Source organism: Rhinolophus ferrumequinum, chromosome 4 (assembly GCF_004115265.2).
Source record: "Rhinolophus ferrumequinum isolate MPI-CBG mRhiFer1 chromosome 4, mRhiFer1_v1.p, whole genome shotgun sequence".
Classification (NCBI taxonomy): Eukaryota; Metazoa; Chordata; class Mammalia; order Chiroptera; family Rhinolophidae; genus Rhinolophus; species Rhinolophus ferrumequinum.
In genome coordinates this window covers 98443465-98463937 of record NC_046287.1, presented here as the reverse complement: position 1 = coordinate 98463937, position 20473 = coordinate 98443465, and the positions used below count along the sequence as shown (strand labels likewise).

The following is a 20473-nucleotide window of genomic DNA, read 5'->3' as shown; positions in this document are numbered from 1 at the left end:
AGGGGAGGGGTGCAATATTATAATAGCAATGGAGTCAGACGGACTCAGAGAAAGCCCTAGAAACAAGTAATTCGTGTGCACGTGGGCTTCCCTCCCTTTTCCGATGAATGTGTTCTAAGTAGGATGTGGCATGAAGCCTAGACATTCCTACATGTCATAACTACAGTGACCATAGATTGGAGGCTGAGCTGAAGGAGTCAAAAATGTGTGGCTGCCACTCTCATCACGTTCGCGCAAGGCCTTCCCCTGGCCCTGCACGCAGGTGTGGGAGCCCAGCGTCTTCACTTTCAGAGCAGAGAAGGCATCTGAGTGTGTGACGCTACAGGACAGGTGGTGAATGCTGCCAGCCGAGGCGGATGCCCACGCTTAGCCAGCCGGGCCTGGACATGTAGGTGTTTGAGCTGGAGCTTCCTCTGTCACTAACCTGTGACAGGTCTCCATTAACTAACTAGCTGAGTTGCTTTGGAGTTGGAGCTAAAATTTCATTTTCCATCCACAATCCTAGATGGCTACTTTACAACTGTGTTTCCTATGGCCATGTAGCTTGGCTGAATATCTGAAAATGTCTCTTGAAAAAAATGCAAAAATTAACCCATACTCTTCAGCAGGTGACTGTAAACAGTGGGTTTTCACATCAGCGACGTGAAGAGAGCAAGTGTGCGGTCATTTTTCAACTGAGACCACACCTGCGGAGAAATTCAATGTGGAACAAGCAAGAAGCACACCACAGATGCCTTCTTCATTTTCATGTTGTTTGTTGAGAGTTAAGGTAAACAGAAAGGGAAAATTAACATTCTGGTGCTGTTTAAAGACTGATCAGATGGAGATCCAGACCTGGGTCTCCTGCGGCCGCCTGGGTTGCAGGGGGCCACGAAATGTGACCCCCAACTTCACTTGGCTCATGGAGATGACGGTTTGGGCCACACGTCAAATCCTCCCTGGTCCTCGTTTTTAAAGAAGTGTCGTCCATGTGGAGATGGGGAGTGAGGCAATGCCACACTGACCCCGCCAGGGTCTTCTTTCCTTACTTTTAAAGCAGGGCTTACTGAAAACTGACAAGCATGTGGATAGACAACACGAAGGGGGTCTTCAGAGGTCAGGCCCTTGCTGTCTCCCAGGCAGTCCCGTTGTTAAACCTGTCTGGTACTTCTGGCAAACCATTTATTTTAAAATTTCAGGGCAGCCGATGGCTCAGTTGGTTAGAGCGTGAGCTCTTAACAAGGTTGCCGGTTAAATTCCCACATGGGATGGTGGGCTGCGTCCCCTGCCACTAAAGATTGAAAACAACGACTGGACTTGGAGCTGAGCTGCGCCCTCCACAACTAGATTGAAGGACAACGACTTGGAGCTGATGGGCCCTGGAGAAACACAGGGTTTCCCAATATTCTCCAATAAAAAAAAGAAAAGATTAAAAAATAATAATAAATAAAATTTCAAAATAAGACGATTGTTTATGTCATTGCTTGCTTATGTTTCCCAGTTTGAAGAAGAGTTCTCAGCGAAAAGACTGGCCTGGACCCCACGACGTAAGGCTGTCCTGACAGGTCTGGCTAGATTACGTGACTAGCAGCCTGTGGAAAGACTCATTGCAACTGATGTGGGGATAGCAGTGTGAAAGACATGGTAAGAAATAAAACTGTAAGGGGCACAGGAGAGAGAAGACACATTTCCCTTTCCTTTCCCAATGGGAAAAATCTTTGGATTATGAATGTTTTAAAGAATGAATTGAATGTTTGATATTAATCACTCATATATTGGTACTTGGCCTCTCTCTGGGTCATCCATAAAAATTATGAAATAGCAGCTTAAAGCCACAACATATCCCCAGGGTTTGACCACTGCACTTCCTGAATGGATAACCAGTATGCACGTAGGAGATGCTGAAATCTAAGAGTAAGATGCATCTCTGCTCTGGAAAGCAACATTGTTTTTCTAAGTTAAAGAATGACAGTCTTCAGGGGGGTTGGTGTACCCCTTCAAAATCGAATGCAAAACTGACCCGTAGGGAGAGGTTTCATCAGATTACCAGAGGCCGGAAGTAGATGTTTCTTGCCTCCCCTGCTAACGAGCTCTCAGAGTGACACCCCCACCTTCCCACAGAGACGGATTCTGGTAAGCCAGGCCTCACCCGGTCCACCCCGGCATCTCTCTGACTGTAGGGATTGGCTCAGGATGGTCCCATCAAGGAAAACAGGAACTTGTTAACTGCTTGTCAGGGGCAAACTCTCCCTCTCCCATTGGTTGCAAACAAGGTCGCACATGGGGTGACCACCCTGTGATGACGACAGGGGTGGGGATGGGGCAGGATGAGTATAAAGCATTGGGACAAAGTGAAAAGATGGAAAGAAACTGGGTCCTTGATGACATTCCCGGCTAGGGACCCACGGCCACGACTCTCATCCTGAAGGGCAGTTTGACCTGGGGCCTCCGTTGTCTGCAACTGAAACCATCCTATCCTGATACAAGAGTTCTTTTTCCCAAAGAATTGAGAACCACTGGCCCAAGGCGACTTTAAGGAACCAAGAGTGTGTGCGCAGGAGAGAGCGCAGGAGAGAGAACGGAAAGGATACGGAGTGGAAGAGAAGTAGAACATAGCTTTTGTTCTTGGCCGTGTGATCTTGAGGTACTCCTGGTGCTTATTTTTTTCAAGTACACTTTTTAGATGTCATTCATAATGGTAATCTAGGTTTTTATTATTGTTTTCATTCTTGTAACCCACATACATTATTTATAAATATTATACTAAAGGAACAGCTTACCCACTAGGTCTTGTATGAGAAATTGCACCCCACGTTAGCAGCGCCATGAACTCCCCAGGGCTGGGGGTAGTTTATGGTCAGCCCAAGGGGGCATCATTCTGAATTTGTGCATTTGGCTGCTTAGTGCTTCTCTGCCAGGCAGTGACTAGCCTACCATTTTCTTTCCTCCTCAAAAAGGGTGTGAGACCACTATAAGAAAATCTTTCTATACTGTTAAATTCTTCTAGAGTGGAGGTGAGGGGTGACTTTCGAACATTCTCAAATGAAATATGCACGTCCCAATGCAACTCTGCCTGGGGCAGGTCTCCCGAGGACATGTAAACTTTGTTTTTGCATGGACAAACTACAGAGACTTTGGTGAAGAAAGGCCAGGTGGCTTTTAAAAAATATTCTCTACTTACAAGACCTCATTCTATAGCTATTTCTTGTAAGGGAGGCTTTTGATGCATCCCTGTGGCTTACAGAATAAAGCCCCAGCCTCAGGACAGGTCATATAATTTGGTCCTTACCTCGTTATCCAACCTACCTTCTCGCCACCATGCTGGACTCTCAGACCATCACACTGAACCTTTCATTGTGCCCAGAAAACTCTTTTCATCTGCAGAATTGTCCCCTGCAGCCCAAGCCTCTTCCCCTGGTTGACTCCCTGGTAACAAATTCTAATTTGCACTGGGCTCTCCTAGCAGTCTCTTCATCACTGTATTAAAACATTTCACACTGGATTCCCGCACTCTATCTTCTCATCTGCCATCATTACTTTACTCTCTCTCTCTCATACATATATATAATTAATTAATTAATTAATTTTTATTGGCCAACACGATCTTTGGCAAAATGCAAGGGCTCAACACATGACCTTGCCTAGATTAGCACCACCAGAAAGCACCTCAAAGGACGACAACACTGGCATCTCAGCGAATGTGTACAAGCAACCATGTGTGGAAAAATTCTCAGAAGCCCTACTTTTATCCAAGCTGACCCTGGAAGCTTCGGAGGGAAAGGCACCAAGGTTCTGTCAGAGAAATCTGTTTTTATAACATGACCTTCAACAACAGGATACTACCCACTCACTCACAAGCATTAAAAAAAATCATGACACTACTTGCTCAGTGCGTGTTTTATGAGAAAGGTTTTTTAAGTGTTTAGACGGAAATGGGTTACAGAAAAACAACAAACAAAAAAATCATTCAAAGTGCACTGCGTCCTGCCTGCACTACTCACAGATGGGGGACAAAGTTTTGGGAGAACAGACTATAAACTTCGCTGCCCATTCTATGATCAGGTTTTTCTTTTGTCGTTATTCCATTTCCTTTCGTTGTTCTTGTAGGTGGTAGAAGTAGATGAGAAATGCCACGCACGCACGCACACGCGCACGCACACACACACACACCCCTCAGTTGTTAGCAATGTAAAAACATTTACTGCTGACACTACCATGAACAGCAGCACAGAAACTCAAAATGGATAAACAGAAGGTGTATCTGAGCCTGTACAGCATTTCTGATGATGTCATAAGTTGGACAGGCTCCAACAGAGCTATAAGAAAACAAAAGTCAGAAAACATGAAACCTATCCATGGTCTAAGCTGCTGTGTTAATGAAAGAAAATTAATGCAAGGAATACGGCAGTGACACAACTATGACGTGAACTTGGTGGAATGATGTGGTCACGTCCTTTGAAAATATTACATAAAAGAGAAGAGGAAGAAAAAGTCGACGATAAGATGTAATAAGAACCTAGGATCAAAAGTACATAAATCAGGATGTCTGCTGGGCCTAATCGAAGACTTTTCTGAAAGTCCTCAAAAAATTCTTTTTCTGGGATCACAAGGTGTACTTTGTCTGTAGACATTCTTTACACAAGAGAACAGACACTATCAATTGTTTTCGAGGATAAAAGTCTATTTTCATGTCCTAATACTGAAGACACTACAGTCAAAAACGTTGAGGAACAGCAGAAATGTGGTCGTCAGCCAGCTGAATCGGGAAAGCATGATTTATGGAGGCAAGAAGCAGAGGCCAAAATGCAGCCGAAATGTGTGGCTGCTGCATTTCTCTGGGCTATCAAACAAAAAGCTCACTTGGATTTTACATTGAGAAGGCACTGTCTCAAAATACAGAACATTTGTAGATGTCTGGTCAAAGATCGCAACCGATTTACCCAGCAACATGGCAGCAGCAAGGCTTGCACACAAGCCGGCCTGACGCCTCTCTGCATTTCAGTGCTGTCGTCTTTCATCTCCTACAGCGTGTGAAAGTCATGGCATGCACTGGGAGCGTGCAGAGGACTTTGTTCCCTGCCTGTGTCAGCCTGGACAGTTCTTCACTTTTCAACAGATTTGTGAGGATGATAGCCTGGACCACGAGCCAAGGAGCCCAAAGCCCCACACGACTAAAGTGCTTTCAGCAAGTTTCTGTCCTCCCTTCTTTTTCAAAAATCAAATGCTTTCTGAATAGGTAGGATGTAGCCAGGGGAGCAAAAGCTCTGGGTGGGTGATATACCAATGCTTTAATAAACAAAACAATTATCATTCTAGAAATATGCTGAATAGCTAAAATTTCTTCCATCCAAAATCTTGATTATTTCTGATGAACCGGCAAAAAAGAAATATCTGGTAGTATTTAAAATGTTTTATTCTATTAGTAATGAAAAGTTATATTTATTAGTAAATTCAATGAGTGTGTATAAAACTCTTACTTAGATGATACATTTTAATTTAAATACCAATTATTCAATTTATAGTCCTCATTTAGATATAAACATAATATTAAAATGATTGTGTTATTTACTCTCTCTAAATTATATATTCTTACCAAAGACTTCAAAGTTTTTGAAGAATATATGCCTCTTGACTTTGTGATTAAATTGAAATACAAGGGTAATATATGCTTTTAAGGTTACTGTACTGTTTACTATTTTTTTCAAACACTAGTTTTTTTTTTTTTAAGGAGGGTGCAGCTCACAGTGGTCCATGCAGGGATCGAACCAGCAACCTTGGTGTTATCAGCACCATGCTCCAACCAACTGAGCTAACCGGCCACCCCCAAACAAACACTAGTTTTTAATCACATTCTATATACATTAAAAATTTTTAAATATTTAACTAAAATAAGAACATAGAAATATTTCATATAACTCATATCAGATCTTAATATATTAAAAATCACAAGTGATTTCAACTGAACTTGCTTCTGTAAAGATCTCAGATTAAAGGCTCTTATATTTGATTTTATGAATTGATCACTTATTAGAAAGTCTGTGATCATATATTGCTGTTTTTTTAAAAAAAATTCTTATGTGTCCATTCATGTAAAATAAAGGTGACAATTAGCCTATTCTGCTCCAAATGGATTGTTTGACCCATGTTCCTGGCTGCATGAGTTAAATACATAACAAGAGAATAGTCAATTTATCATATAACGCTATTTTAGAGAGTTTTAGTGCTTACATAAACTGTTGGTTGCTTCTTTACATGACGTGTACATTTACGAATATGATAAGAAATTTAAGCAAATTTGTATTATTTAGATTTAGATATTATTTAATAATTTTAAAATCATGATATAATTATTTAATATTTACCTATTATTAATATTACTTACATTATTTTACATATGTTTAAGCAAAGACATTATTATATGAAATAAATTGAGAACAGAAAAGAAAAATTTTCTGAGACTACACGGTGAACTGTTGACACATTGATAAAATTGGCAACTAATCTTGGTGCATGCTTACTATATAGCCCAAAAGAAAATTAAAAAAAAAAAGGGATACAGAACCGATACAAGGCATCCGTCCCCCGAAACACTTATTTCAAACTGTTGTCATTTTGAAAATCATCTGTTACTACTAACTGACTTTAAAACAAATAAATGTGTTAATTTGAACTTTTATACTAATAACTATTATACTTTGTGTTATATGCTGGGATTTTACTTAACTTTTTGAGAATGGGAGTTTATGGCTTTAAAATGGCATGTAATCACATCTAGAAAACGGGGTCATGCTTTTCCCTTGCTTAAACCTTTCCCATGGTTCCTGGTGGCTGAAATCCAGAGCCCACCTCTTCCTACAGGTCCCCCAGTGATGAGGCCCCCCCACTGCCTCTCACATGACTTTACCCTGTAGGCACCGGCCAGACCCAGTGCGTCCCCACTCGGGCCTTCCCATCAGCCCCTGCTGCCGCCTGCAGTGCTCCTTCCCCAGATACTCACTGAGTGGGCTCTGTGTTTTATTTACGAACTCAGTGTACGTGTCATCTGGAGAGGCTTCCTTGAGTACTAAACGCACAGTCATCCATTTGCCATCACAAACCTCTGTTTCATTTTCCTCCTAACCGTTGTCACTGACTCTCTTATTCATTCACTTGTTTGTTCTTTGTTACTCCCACTAGAATGTGAACTCCAATGAAGTGGGAACCTGTGTCTCTCGTCCTATGCCACACCTGGGCCTGGCACGTCCTCAGGTTTCAATACGTGTGTGTTGCAATGTCTTGTCCCTCATGAAGCCAATCACTGATTCTATCTGATATTGAGCCAACACATTTACTCAGCAGCAAGTGTGAATTCCCGGTTATCACCACCTAGGTGCCTTAAGCCAGTCCTAATTGCTGGAGAAAGAGATAAAACACTGAAAAACCGTATTATCACTGTCTTCTTAGAAAGGGCAGACTTAACCTGGATTCAGTACAAAAACAAGGCTCTATGATAAGCATTGCTGTGTCCTGTGTCCCGGCCTAAAGAAGGCTGTACTCTGCAGTTCACTATCATGAGACACACCCATTTTTTTCTGCTTCATTTTTTTCTATTAATAGCAAAATCTCTCCAAAAGTCCAGTAAGTCTATTGCCAACTGTTGTGATTCCCACTACAGTGACTATCTCCTAGCTATAATTTTTACATATTCTCCACATTCTTCTCAAACACAAGGTCAAAGATGTCATATTCATTTGTGACCATATGGGCCTTAACTGGCTGTCCCTGTGCCAGCCACAGAGATGGGGACCACTGCCCTTTGCAACAATGACCATGCCCGAGACTGGGGTGGACATGTTCAGAGCAGTGTCGGTTCAAAAGCAGGCATCAAAATATAAACACAAAATAACCAGCACGGCCTCTCCGAGTCCTTTTTCCTCTGGAGAGTCCAATGCATCCAGGGGAGTCACTGACCCCCTTAAAAGCACTACAACTTCGCACGTGTGCTTTCAGGGTACCCGGATGTCTCCACTTCTCTCCTCAGCCTCCCTAAGGACTTAGGAATGGTGCACGGGGAAACCAGCAGGAAAATCTGGTTATTTCTGGATGGCCTAAATAGTAACTCAGTTTCAGAGCGGGTGTTCCTGGTCACTCGTTTTCAGCTGGCTGGATCGGTTTATTCTCAGTGATCCATCACAGTTGGAGGTAGGGAAGAAAGGGGAGTCAAGCTGAAAAGCAAACAACTCACTGATAATGAAGTAGAAAAGTGATTAGCCAAGATCTTCTCAGAATCTCATGAAGAACTAATCCCTGCTTGAAAGGTAAAAATATCAGTATTCAAATGATAGGACCGACACAAGGAAAAACGTTAAAAAAAAAAATCTAATTTCTATTGTTGCTCAAATGGGTTAAACAAAACCAACTTTCAAAAATAAGGACTAAATACTATTACTTTCAAAGGGACACAATGAGACATCACTACTCCTCAGTCATGGGCATTCACTTCGTGAGTAAAAATGATCTTTAAAAAGGGGTCTTGTTTGCGAACAGAGAAAGTTGACATTGATTTAAGCCATAATCCAAAAAATGAATTTCTTCAAATCATCCTCCCTACCTCACAAGGAAATGACTCTTTCTTCCCATCTTCTCTCCACGGGTTTCACAAAGACACTGTACTTCTTTTATTACAGCGGTGAGCAGTGGCTAAGCTCTGAGTAGGTCTGATACATCTAAAGCACCGCTGAAAGGTGCAAAGACGCTCTTTTCCTGTTTCACAACAGATGACAAATGGTATTTATAAAAGTTTAAATCATCAGGCACCGGTCCATAAAAACAACAATAAGAAAAGAGCTTTTGAGATTTAGTATCCATAAAATAAGAGAGAATCAATTATTTTTAGTTGACACAGGCAGCTTAGGCATTAACTAAATGCTAATCAGGCATTTTACTTCCGTAAGAGTTTATTTTCCTTATGTTCTCCTTCCTGTGCTCAGGATGCAGTCACCAGAGACCCCTGTGTGTAAACCAGTCAGCCTTCCTGTAATCTCTTGGATCATGTATTCCCTTTGTCCATCAATGCATTTCCTCACCTGTTCTGAGTATTTGTCGGCCAGGCTAGAGGTTTACCTTGGAAGTGTTGTTGACTCCCCAATTGTTTCCCTAAGAACTCTCCCTGTTGTCTAAATGAAAATATTTGCTGGCGTTAGGACTTGCCCAAGTTTCTTCCCTACGCAAGATTAAACACACTCGATTGATTTCTTTTCTAGACCACATCAGTCTCCATGAAGGTGATTCCGGCTGGAAATCATCTTTCTCAATCAGGTTTCTCTTTTCTGAACCACATCGAGGCAGTTACCAGCGTTCACAAAGCCCTTTTCCTTGATTTGCTCTGAAGTTGTCAGCTTGTTTGGCTTCTGTATTCCTTTAGGGGAGGGTCTGGTTTCTGTTGCTCCATGTTCTTTCTACATATAGGGATCCAAAAGGCAACAGCACTCAACTATTCCTTTCTAGCTTCCTTATAGTTCTGCACGTGACATTGTCAAATTGGCAGACTTTGACCCTTTCCTGTGGCCTCTGACAGGACTCTCACTGCCAGGCTCCCAGGCGGGCACCCCTCCTCGTCTCTCTGGGGCTCCACTGCTTTCCAGGCACTCTAATAAAGATGAAATTGAAAATGGAAGCATTTGGGTGGCTCTTATTAGCTTGGCTTCATGGAAAGAGGCCCGGAGTTAGAAGATGTGGGTCCAGCCTCCGTCTTCAGTTGGGTGACGCTGGGAGGGAAGCTCCAGCTCTCTGAGACTGCGTTCCCTCTTCTACGCAGGGGGAAACTTTCATTCACAGCACATGATGATAATCGTTATGAGAAAAATCAAATGGGGCATAATTTCTGCTGAGCCCGTGGCATTAAAAACAAGGAGGATGGTGGTGGGGGAACTTCTCAAAATTGAGACTGAAAAACACAGCCACCGAATGTTACACACGGATCTTGCCTAGATCCTCATACAAGCCTAATAAAACTTGAAAAAGACAAGGTTGAAACAATCCAAAAAATCAGTTTATAAACTGGGTATCACTTGATACCAAGAAATTATTATTAGTATTTCAGATGTGACAATAGGCATTAGAGTTATAGTATTTACATGTAATAACATAGACAAGTGTACTATATTAATTATAACACATGTTCTAATGTATCATGTGATATTTAGAGGTACATTCTGAAGCATGTACTTTGTTTCCCCAAAAATAAGACCTAGCTGGACAATCAGCTCTAATGTGTCTTTTGGAGCAAAAATTAATATAAGACCCAGTCTTATTTTACTATAATATAAGACCCGGTATAATATAATGTAATATAATATAATATAATATAATATAAATATAATATAATGTAATACCGGGTCTTATATTAAGTTTTTGCTCCAAAAGACGTATTAGAGCTGATTGTCTGGCTATGTCTTATTTTCAGGGAAACACAGTAAGGGTAAAATGTTGTGATGTCTAGGATTTGCTTTATATGCTTCAGCAAAGAAAAAATGGGGACAAAGAAAGGCTAGACGAGGCAACTGTGGCAAAATCTTGATAAGTGTTGAATCTGGGCAGTGAGTATACAAAATTCGCTGCGGTGGTCTCTCTACTACTGTGTATGTTGAATATTGGAATAATTAAAAACACTTTTAAAATGAATGAATTAAAGGAAGCCGAGGCCGACATGACCATAGTGGGGAGAAAGTCAGACATAATGGAGTGATGTCAGAGAGGTCCCTGCAGGACAAGAGTCTGTCTCCTTTGTCCCCAAGGACCCAGGCAGAGCTCAGCCCTGCACTGACACAGCTGTATGAGAACAGTCCATAGAGACGGGCCGAGGGCGTCATCAGTCACGGAAGAGCATGGCTTCCCTGGGGAAGGTGGGGAGGGTGGGGGACACAGGAGGCTGGGTCACACATGTGAAAAGCGGGAGAGGAGGCTGAGATCATTCTGCGGCCCTCGTCTGTGCTTAGGGAGCGGGAAACCGTCAAAGGTTTTAGACTAGTGGCGTGGCCTGGGCAGTGCTTAGGAAACAAAGTGCTTAGCTGTGTGGAGGGTGGAGGGAAGAGGGGACGGTGCCCTGGCAGGCAGACAGTTAAGATTTGCTGGCCAAGTGGAAAGTGGCCCCTTTATAAGAACGTGCATGAGACCCAGCGCCCCTGAAGAAGAGAGATGCAAAGATGAAGAGGAAACAAGATGAGGCCCAGAGGAAGTCTGAGGCACTGAATGTCTTGTCGCTACGAGAGCAGAGGACGTGAAGAAAGGGCTGGTTCCGAGGGAAGAAGGTGAGCTCCGGCGTGGAAGTGCTTCCGTTTCAGATGGATGTCCGGAGAGCAGTTCAGCGGGAGAGTCTGGAGTTGGGGAAGCGGCCTGGCTGGAACACCCTCTTCTTTGCAAACAGGATGACTTGGGAAACTGCCAGGATTTTGAACTCTGCCCCCAACGCCCCCAATCCCAAGCTCACTGTAGCTTGCTCACACTGCTCTGATGTGCCTGCGGTTCAGCTGGTTCTCTGCCCTGTCCCCCAACCTGGGGGCAGACCCCGAAGACATAAACCAGAGAATGTGCTGTACTCACACTCTCTCTGAGTGCTCTGGGAAAACCCACAGGTATTAAAATGGCCAGCGACATTTCATTATTATTCAGCTTCTAAGTTAGGGTGTTAACACTTTCTGAACACATACATATGCTACAGATTTAATATGTACTATTTCATTTAAACCTCAAATGAAAGGCATGATGAGAAAACTGAAATTCAGAGAAGTTAATAACCCAGCCAAGGTCACACAGCTAAGTCAGTGACAAGGCTTGGAGCCCAACTCACTGTCTGCATAGTCTGTGCTTTTTCCTCAACTTTGTGACACGGCCATGGAAAAAATGCAGCTGCAAGGGAAGTAAATCTTAACCAGGTGTTGGAAGCAGACATTTGCCACCTGGCCCCGAGAGGTGCGCTAAAATGATGGCATAATTTCCTATTCTTTTAGCTAATAAGAAAACTAATAGATATTTTAAGGGGAAAAAAAAAAAAGCGTGAGAAGGGGTGAGAGGGAAACAAAGGGAAGACAGAAACGTACACTGCCAACACCAATACTTTGAGAAAAGAATGAAAGAAAGTCTATATCGGAGAAATAATACCCAATAAAGCTGGTGTCCCTCCTAGCTGGGGTTTCCTTATATTTATCTTTTATTCAGCAGTTGTACCAATTTTGTCTTGGAGGTGTGGCAATACCAAATAGCTCTTTAAACATCATTTTAAAGAGCAAGTGTTTCTGCTTAATGATCAAAGCATAACGGATATTTTTTAGGTGAGTATTCACTCAAAATGTGGTGGGGAGGTTTTGTTTTTTAATGGAATTGGTTTTAGGAAGAGCCCTAGGCGAGTGCTGCCTGAGCAGGGGATAATCTCTCATTTGTTTGAAGATCAGGCTCAGCCTGGTGTTGGGGTCCCCAGGTCACCAGCTTGGACCAGCGCCCTGCCTGGGTGGGTACAGGGAGCCTTGAAATGGAAGCAGGGGTGAGCACAGGCGCCCAGACAGAGGAGTGAATCAGATTTCCCTCCTGAATTTCCCAAAGGCAGACGGGATGTCTAGATTACCCTGTGTGCGCTGCCACAGCCCTGGGGTCATGGAGCCCATGCATCAGTGTTCAGGGAGAACATAAAACCGAAGGGGAGGGACGTTCACTGATGGCTCACCATAAGGTGACAACCTTGACCAAAGGCACAGAGAAAGCTATACTCAGGCAGGAAAGCACTTAAGCGAAAGAGAATCCTACTACCTTGTTGGCAGAAGGCAGGGGCCGCAACCAGAATCCTTGACCTTGAAACTGGAGAAAATCAGCTCAGGGTCCACCCGCCACCCCCTCCCATCCACTGTGATGAACAGAAAGAAGGTCTAGAACAAAACAAGGGTCTCCTTGTTGTTTATTCAGACTAAGTGTAAGTGGAAAACTAGATGTTCTGGTCAAATGTATTCACCTTTCTTCTTGTTGCCAAAATACCTAAAACACAGAACACCCCCTAGCCCACACCAAGGAAGAAAAGCAATTCAAGGGGGAAGAAAGTTAGTTTGTCCTCTTACATGACGTGGCAGGCATTTGTTTAAATTATATTTGTAAAGGTAAATGGCCACTAATAGATTTCCTTTCACCAGAAAACGAAAAAAGAATTGCATGAGTTACACTTTAGGAATAAAGAGGGAAAAGAAAATATTACCTAAACATTGAAAAAAGGAATTCTTCCATTTAGCTCCTTCTTTTTAGACACGTGCAAAGTAAGGTTATACATGATAGACTCTATTCTATACAGAGAGCAGTGGGACGATCTCTTGGTAAAGATTACTGGGGAAGATGGTTTGGGGAAAGGTATTCTGAACAATCCAAATACGAACACATGTCTAGTGTTTGTAAGGTACACAAAAACGAGTCAAGAAAAATGTTCCACCAAGAAAAGACAAGCTAACATCAAGGAAAACACATTTTTGTTCATTACCTTCTGCATTTTCTTACTTCACTATACTTTCTAGATCTCTGACTCCCTGATCTGGCCCTTATTCACTGTCAGCTTGTTTTATCTAAGTCATGGCAACAGGCTTATTTATGCGTAAATTACCCAGGTTAATTTTGGAAGACAAGATTTACCAAAACGACCGTGAGGAAGCATGTTAATACATTTTTAATGCTTACCAAAATAGTGTAAAAGTTTGGGGCTTAGACAAGATCAATAAAATGTTCAAGTATTTTATTGAATAAATAAAAGGCATAGGGAATGCTTAGAATCCCTAGCTATCATTTTAAACCGTAATTGTAAATTTGGCACAGAAGGGTTTTTAAAAAGATTTTTGTTCGATTTCTCATGAGTACATTCCTGAGAAAAAGTGCTAGAATATTTGCCAGTGACTTGGACCTGGGTTTTCTGGCTTGGTAGAATGTCCTGAAGGATTTCTGAATTGAGTTGAGCAACACTGGGATGGTTAGGGATGCTGAGGACACCTGGGAGGGAGAGGCTTTGCTGGCACCAGAAGGCAGGGTTGGCTGTGGGCTGTTGGTAGGACCAGCTCCAAGACTGCCATTTTTGCACAGGTAGAGCGATGCTAACACCGAAAATGTCTCTCCATCTGTGATTCTTTGTTAGCTCTATTCCTAAGCCATGCGATAAGGGGCCCTCTCATGGGAGCCAGGTCACCACCTGAGTATCTCTTAGCATCTCTCCGTGGCCACTTTCAACATGAACTAACACACCAGGTACCTGCAGGTCTGCACAGATAAGGTGGGTTCCCGTTGCTTGCCTCACTGCCATCTCACTGGACTTTTGCATTTCTAGTCAGTCAGTTAACATACTGTGTTTCCCTAAAAATAAGACCTAGCTGGACCATCAGCTGTAATGCGCCTTTTGGAGCAAAAATTAATATAATGCCTGGTTTTATTTTAATATAAGACCAGGTCTAATATAATATAATATAATATAATACCGGGTCTTATATTAATTTTTCCTCCAAAAGATGCATTAGAGCTGATGATCTGGCTAGGTCTTATTTTCAGGGAAACACAGTATATTCATAAAGCTTCTACCATGTGCCAGACTAACAGCTAGCGAGAGATGCTGAAGTGAACGGAAACATCAGATGGGGGTGGGGAAGGAACGGAGAGTGTGGGAAGAGACCAAAATACTCGGTCTCTCAAAGAGGGAGTCTATAAAATCTTTAGAAGGAAGAGCAGAGCTGAAGAAATCTCGACCCCTCTCCTCCCACCTGCGGCTTACCTTCCCCCACTGCCACCAGCACCAGAGGCGCACAGGACTCCAGCAGGTGTGAAAGAAGCAAACAAAGGTGATAAAGAAACAATTGTGAGGCAGCTCTGGGAGGCCAAACAGGACAAAATCCACTCTTGCAGAGAATAGCACTTCTCCACTATCTAGTTTGCAGATGGACCACCCAGAAAATCTGGTAGCAATTAGGAGGAGAAAACAAATTGGGGGGGAGTGCTGAGGACGATGGGAGGCATGGAGTCAAAACTATCCTCTGCTAGGAACTCAAAAGTGAGGCAAGACCCTGGGACCAGGGGAAAACTAAGCCGGGTGTTATAACCAAGTGGGTTACACTCACCTTCACACCCACAATCACATGAGCTACAGAGTCGTGAAAGGTACAAAGTGACCAGAAAACAGATGTTACAACCTAGAAGGTAGGCAACCACATTTGCACTCTAATGTAACCTTCTGATATCCACTCGAACCTTTAAAAGTGAATTCTGAACAGGATAAAGGAATCTTACAAATTACAATTTTTTTATCAACAAGCACAGATGGGCTCACATACTTTGGTAAACCTACTTTCATTATGGAAAAAAATATATATATATAGGTAAACATATATATATATATAAGGATGGGCTCACAGTCTCTTTCAAGGCTGACAGCCCAAGACACACTTCAGTATCATGACTTTCCTGCCAACCTGAAGACTAGCAGTGGACATTTTGAGTTCCTACCAGGGGTCAGGCAAGATGCTGTGTTGTTCATAGGGTTCCATAAACCCTAACCCCTCTCCCCTCCAAATATTAGTCTTCTTCTATAAGCGATGAAGAGACCATCTATTATATGAAATATCTTGCTCAAGGTCACGTGGCTAATCAGTGGCTGAGCCAGAATTCAAATACAAATCTCTGTGACATGCACGGGACCCTCCAAGCCCAAGTGGGGTCTGCTCCCTGCACACCATCTGCCTTGCCCCTTTGCAGAGGCTGTCCCTCTGCCGGAAATACATTCTCATCATTTCTGTCTACCAAGCTCTTCACCTCCTCAAAGCCCTGTTTTCCATCCTATCTCCAACATGAAGCCTTTTTTGACCTCTTAAGCCCAATGGCCTCCTGGATTACTGCCTTTTCTGCATGCTCTCCGTGCTACTGATCTCATGTCCACGCCTGTTTTAAGAACCTCACAGGCTAGCACGAGACCCTGCCCACATCAGATGGAGCATGTTCTCGTGCCTTCTCGTGCCACATGACATGAAATGTTTTCCTGTCCAATGTCTGCAAGGAGTTTTAGAATTCTGCTTTGAAATTCTCATTTTACTTCGAAATGACTTACGACCTCTCAGCAATCACTTGAGAATTCTTGAGACAGGAGAGGCTGTAAGTTGTTTTCAAATAATGACAGAACTTACTGTGCTTATTAAGCTTAACAGTAATTAACGCTGATAAGCATCTTGTATGTAAAGTGTTAAACATTTACTCATTTCAATTTGCAGAGGCTTTTCCCTTCTTTTCAGAGCTGGTGAATGTGCTTCTTTTCAGGTCTCAGAGAATTCTGTAGGTCCTTGAAAATCGAGAAGGTGCTCAGGACTGTGCCGAAAGCATCAAAGGGGCCGAACAGCCCTGCTCCGGCCTGAGCCATGCGCTGTCCTGTGTGATGGTTAGAGGTAGGTCTGCTGTAAGCCCAGCCCCTGCCTGGTAGTTGGGGTTGTAAGCTTACTGATTTTTGTCTTGTGGACTGATACTTTTTTACAGCGACCAGCACAGTTGCCGCACAATGAATGCTATGGGCTCACTAATTAAAAAACAAGTCATACATAAACACAAAATCACAAGTTCAACTACATACTCTATAATTCTATTCCTAAAAGAGGGACAGTTATCGGAAAGTATACTGCTAATATTTCTCAAAATGTTTTGCTTCTCTTCCCTTTAAAAACAAATGCTTTGTCTTCACTGCTTTGAAAGATGGTACAAATACACAGATGCTAAACAAAACACATAATAGGAATCTCTGGAAATAGTCAACTTCTAGATTTCTTATTCGTTAGCAGTTGGGTACACGTTTCCTTCTAAGCATTTATAGGCGAATGGTACTCAGTTTTTGAGCTGTTGCATGTCTCTAATACAGCAATCCTCTTTACCATGTTTCCCCGAAAATAAGACCTAGTCAGACAATCAATTCTAAAGCATCTTTTGGAGCAAAAATTAATATAAGACCCGGTCTTAATTTACTATAAGATTGGGTATAATATAATATAATATAATATAATATAATATAATATAATACAAGACTGGGTCTTATATTAATTTTTGCTCCAAAAGACGCATTACATTGTCCGGTTAGGTCTTATTTTCGGGGAAACACAGTATTACACTGCTAATTGTTCTTGGGTCCAGGTGAATTTCCTTTGGTATTACTGGGATTTTAACTAAATGCAATCCGATCACATTTTAACATGTGTGATTACACAAAAATTACTCACATGTCCACCTGCTAGGTATCGGGAAGAAAGGGCTGATTGATCCTCCATGAGAACTAAGGAGGGTAGCAGCCTCGTTTACCTCCAGGAACTGCCAGTATGTGATGACGCCATACTTTCTCAACACCAGCAGAAACTAAGAATTCATTAAAAACAAAACACCCCCCGCCCCCCGGTATACTTGACGTGAACTGTAACAAGAGTTACATGAATAACACGCATTATTCAGCATGCAAACCTTCCTGGGAGATACTCACCCTTTAGTGTACTAATTGGCCTGATATCACAGGCCTCCCAGCTATTAGAGACTCTTTGGCAATACTGCTAACACTGAACTTTTGCACCTTAAGATAATATTGCTGCTATTTCTGTTTTCAGTATCCAGCTTGTCTTGCCCCTGTCCAGACCCAAAAAAAGACCCCGTTTAGCCTGAGGGCAGGCCCGATGACCCAGAAAATCAGATTTCATGTTGCCACCCAGAAAGTGTGATTTAAATCTCACCATGACTACATTTAAACGAATAACCAAAATGTTTAAAACGGAGTGCCCCGTGCTCACATTGGAAACCGAGAAGAGAGAAAGAAACACCAAAGGAACAGTAGGGAACAGGGCCGAGGAACCCGTGTTCTTCAAACGCTCGGACGGAGAGGCCTACCTCTTTCCATTACTATCCCGAAGCATGGCTTTTCCCAGCTCTCTGGACTTAGTTTCCAGCTCCTGCACCTCCTCCAGCAACGTTTTTTTGCAGGTGTGCTTGGCCCTGTGTCACAAGGAAAAGACAATAAGAACATGACACATGAACTTTACACAGCTGTAAAGACCGGTCGTTCCTCCTTTGGGCCACATCTGGATGCCTTTGACTCACTGAGGCTGAGGCTTGGGGCTCATGGAGCATTCGCGGTCCCTGCGCATGGCAAGGGCTCCACCTGCATAACCTGGGGAGTATCCCAAGCGCTGCAGAACATCAGAAGTCACCCTCCTAAACACCACTGCTTTTTGCTGAAAGCCTGGAGCTCTGATAGAGGAGCCATTCAGACCAAAGACTGGGGTTCCTGGGTATGCATGCGTCCATCTCTAAAGCTTTTCAGTGCAGGACCTAACAATCCAGAAGACACTCTTAAGTCCTCACCCTAGTGGACATGTGCTGGTCCCTTGGCCTTGTCCCCTACTGTGATCAGAAAGCCTGGGCAAGCAGCTTCCTTTCTCTCTCGAGAGTGAAAAGAGCCCCTAACACAGCAGGAATCAGATTTATAATGCTAGAGACCAGGCTCTTTGCGCCAAACCCTTGACCTGAAATTTGGGGTCAGCACAAGTATCCAGGCACAACTTTTCCATCTCCTTCTTACACAGCCTCGCCAGGGGGGCCCACAAGGTGTCACAGGCGTCAAACAACCAATGAAATGACACAAGCAAGATGGCCTTGCCACCACCGCCCGGAACATGTCATTTGTCTGGAACTGTGGGAAGAGCTACCTGCAGCCTTTTTCTGATTAAACTAAGAGGAATACCTTACACTGTTCGAATAAGTGGCTGGTCTCAGGATCTTCCTAAGATTGAGACTACATAGAAAGCTACTGGTTGGAAACAATATAGACGAAGAAGGCATTTAACAAGATGCAGGTTCGAAACAGGGGGAGGAGGGAAAACTGTAGAAAGAAACACGTTCATAACTTCACAATACACGGCAGGTTTGCATATTTGAAAAGCTTTCCATTAGTTTCAGTATAGATGAACACAAAAGGTCCTGCTACACACCAGCACTCCAAGTCAGAATAAGAACAAAAACTGAAAGTGTGTCTGCATGGAAGTGAACACAGCGTCACGGGGACATTCTGAAAATGTGTGCTGTTTTAGTGGAATCACATTGTCCCACCCGCCTTCCACCTTCAAGGAAAGGACGTCTGTTAAGATAATGCCCAGTCATCCCCTAACACTCCGACTTAATCTGTAACGGAGTATCAGTACTAACACGCTGTATACGTGCCTGTCATTCCTTTTCCCCAAAGTAAACAAGAGGACTTAGCCACACGGGTTTTAACACATAATACCTTAATTACACCATGCAGTGTCCCAAGACTCAGTGGTGATAAAAACACTGCAGTTCAAAGCAGAGACCGTGGAATTTTAATTTAAACAATAAATGAGAGAAAACGTTTAACATTTTGCTGGGAAGAAGGCAGCCAAAAAGAACATTAAAACTTACACTGTTCAATATAATTATGGAGCTGTATCGACAACAAGCTGATTGAATGGCAGCTCCCAGCTCACTTGGATTCACCCCAGATATGCAGGTCCCACGAGAACAGGTCTGGTGAGTCCTCAGGCATGAGCTCTCTCACCTTTTCAGGACTGTCCTGACTCCACCAGCATCCTCTCTTTCTACCCTCCCTGCCCCCGACACAGAGCAAGCAGCGTTCATCGAGACCAGTTCCAATGTTACCTTCCGGGCCGGGAGAGAAGGGAAACACTAAGAAGTAGGTGGGCTGCTGGGCGCCGGGCACTGGAAATCTATAGATTAGGTCAAGAGAAAAAGGAGTCTGCCCACCACGCCTACCGTGTTTCCCTGAACATAAGACCTAACTGGAAAATAAGCCCTCACATGACTTTTCAGGATGACATCTCCTGAACATAAGCCCTAATGCATCTTTTGGAGGAAAAATTAATACAAGACCTGGTCTTATTTTTGGGGAAACACGGTGAGCAAAGTCACCTCAGAGGGGAACGACCAAAGTGTCTTGACGCTGCTAACTAAGCGCTGTGCATGTTCTCAGTAGAACTGCGTCCATGTCCAAGCGTCACGGCAACTTTCCAGCATGTCAGCAGGCTAGCCCCCGCGAGCTAGCCTGGGAACGTAACCAGTATTTGAGAACACTGAATGGCAACACTGGGGACGACTGGAGGAGAGGTGATGCTAGCAATTTAAAACCACTTTCTCAAGAACGTTTACCTAAGAAGGCCTTACTTAGGCAAATGATTCTGAAATTTCCCCCATCAGAGTCTACATGTGAATTGACTGAAACCTAACATATGTAGGTTTAAAAAGCCAGCCTTTAAGCATCAGCCACGGGCATGTAATTTAGCTCTCACCAGGAGCTGGAGTTTGGCTTGTTGTGAGTCACAGTTTGGACAGACTGAGCCCCATTATCTGTGAATGGCTTATCCCCAGTGGTCCAGGGCTTGCTTCATCTAACCCCACATCAAGAGAGGAGAGGATCCCAGAAGGGGTGGGGTGGGGGGTGCTCAGCCACTGCCAGAGGGTG

General features: G+C 43.2%; 1 protein-coding gene across 1 annotated transcript in view; it reads right to left on the bottom strand.

Moving 5' to 3' along the window:
- Nucleotides 1-20473, bottom strand: part of ATP8A2 (ATPase phospholipid transporting 8A2) — a 555010-nt gene that overhangs the window by 22591 nt on the left and 511946 nt on the right. Inside the window, exon 35 of the mRNA XM_033104468.1 lies at nt 17869-17973. Coding sequence (XP_032960359.1) covers nt 17869-17973 — 105 coding nt within the window. The remainder of the gene's footprint in view (nt 1-17868; nt 17974-20473) is intronic.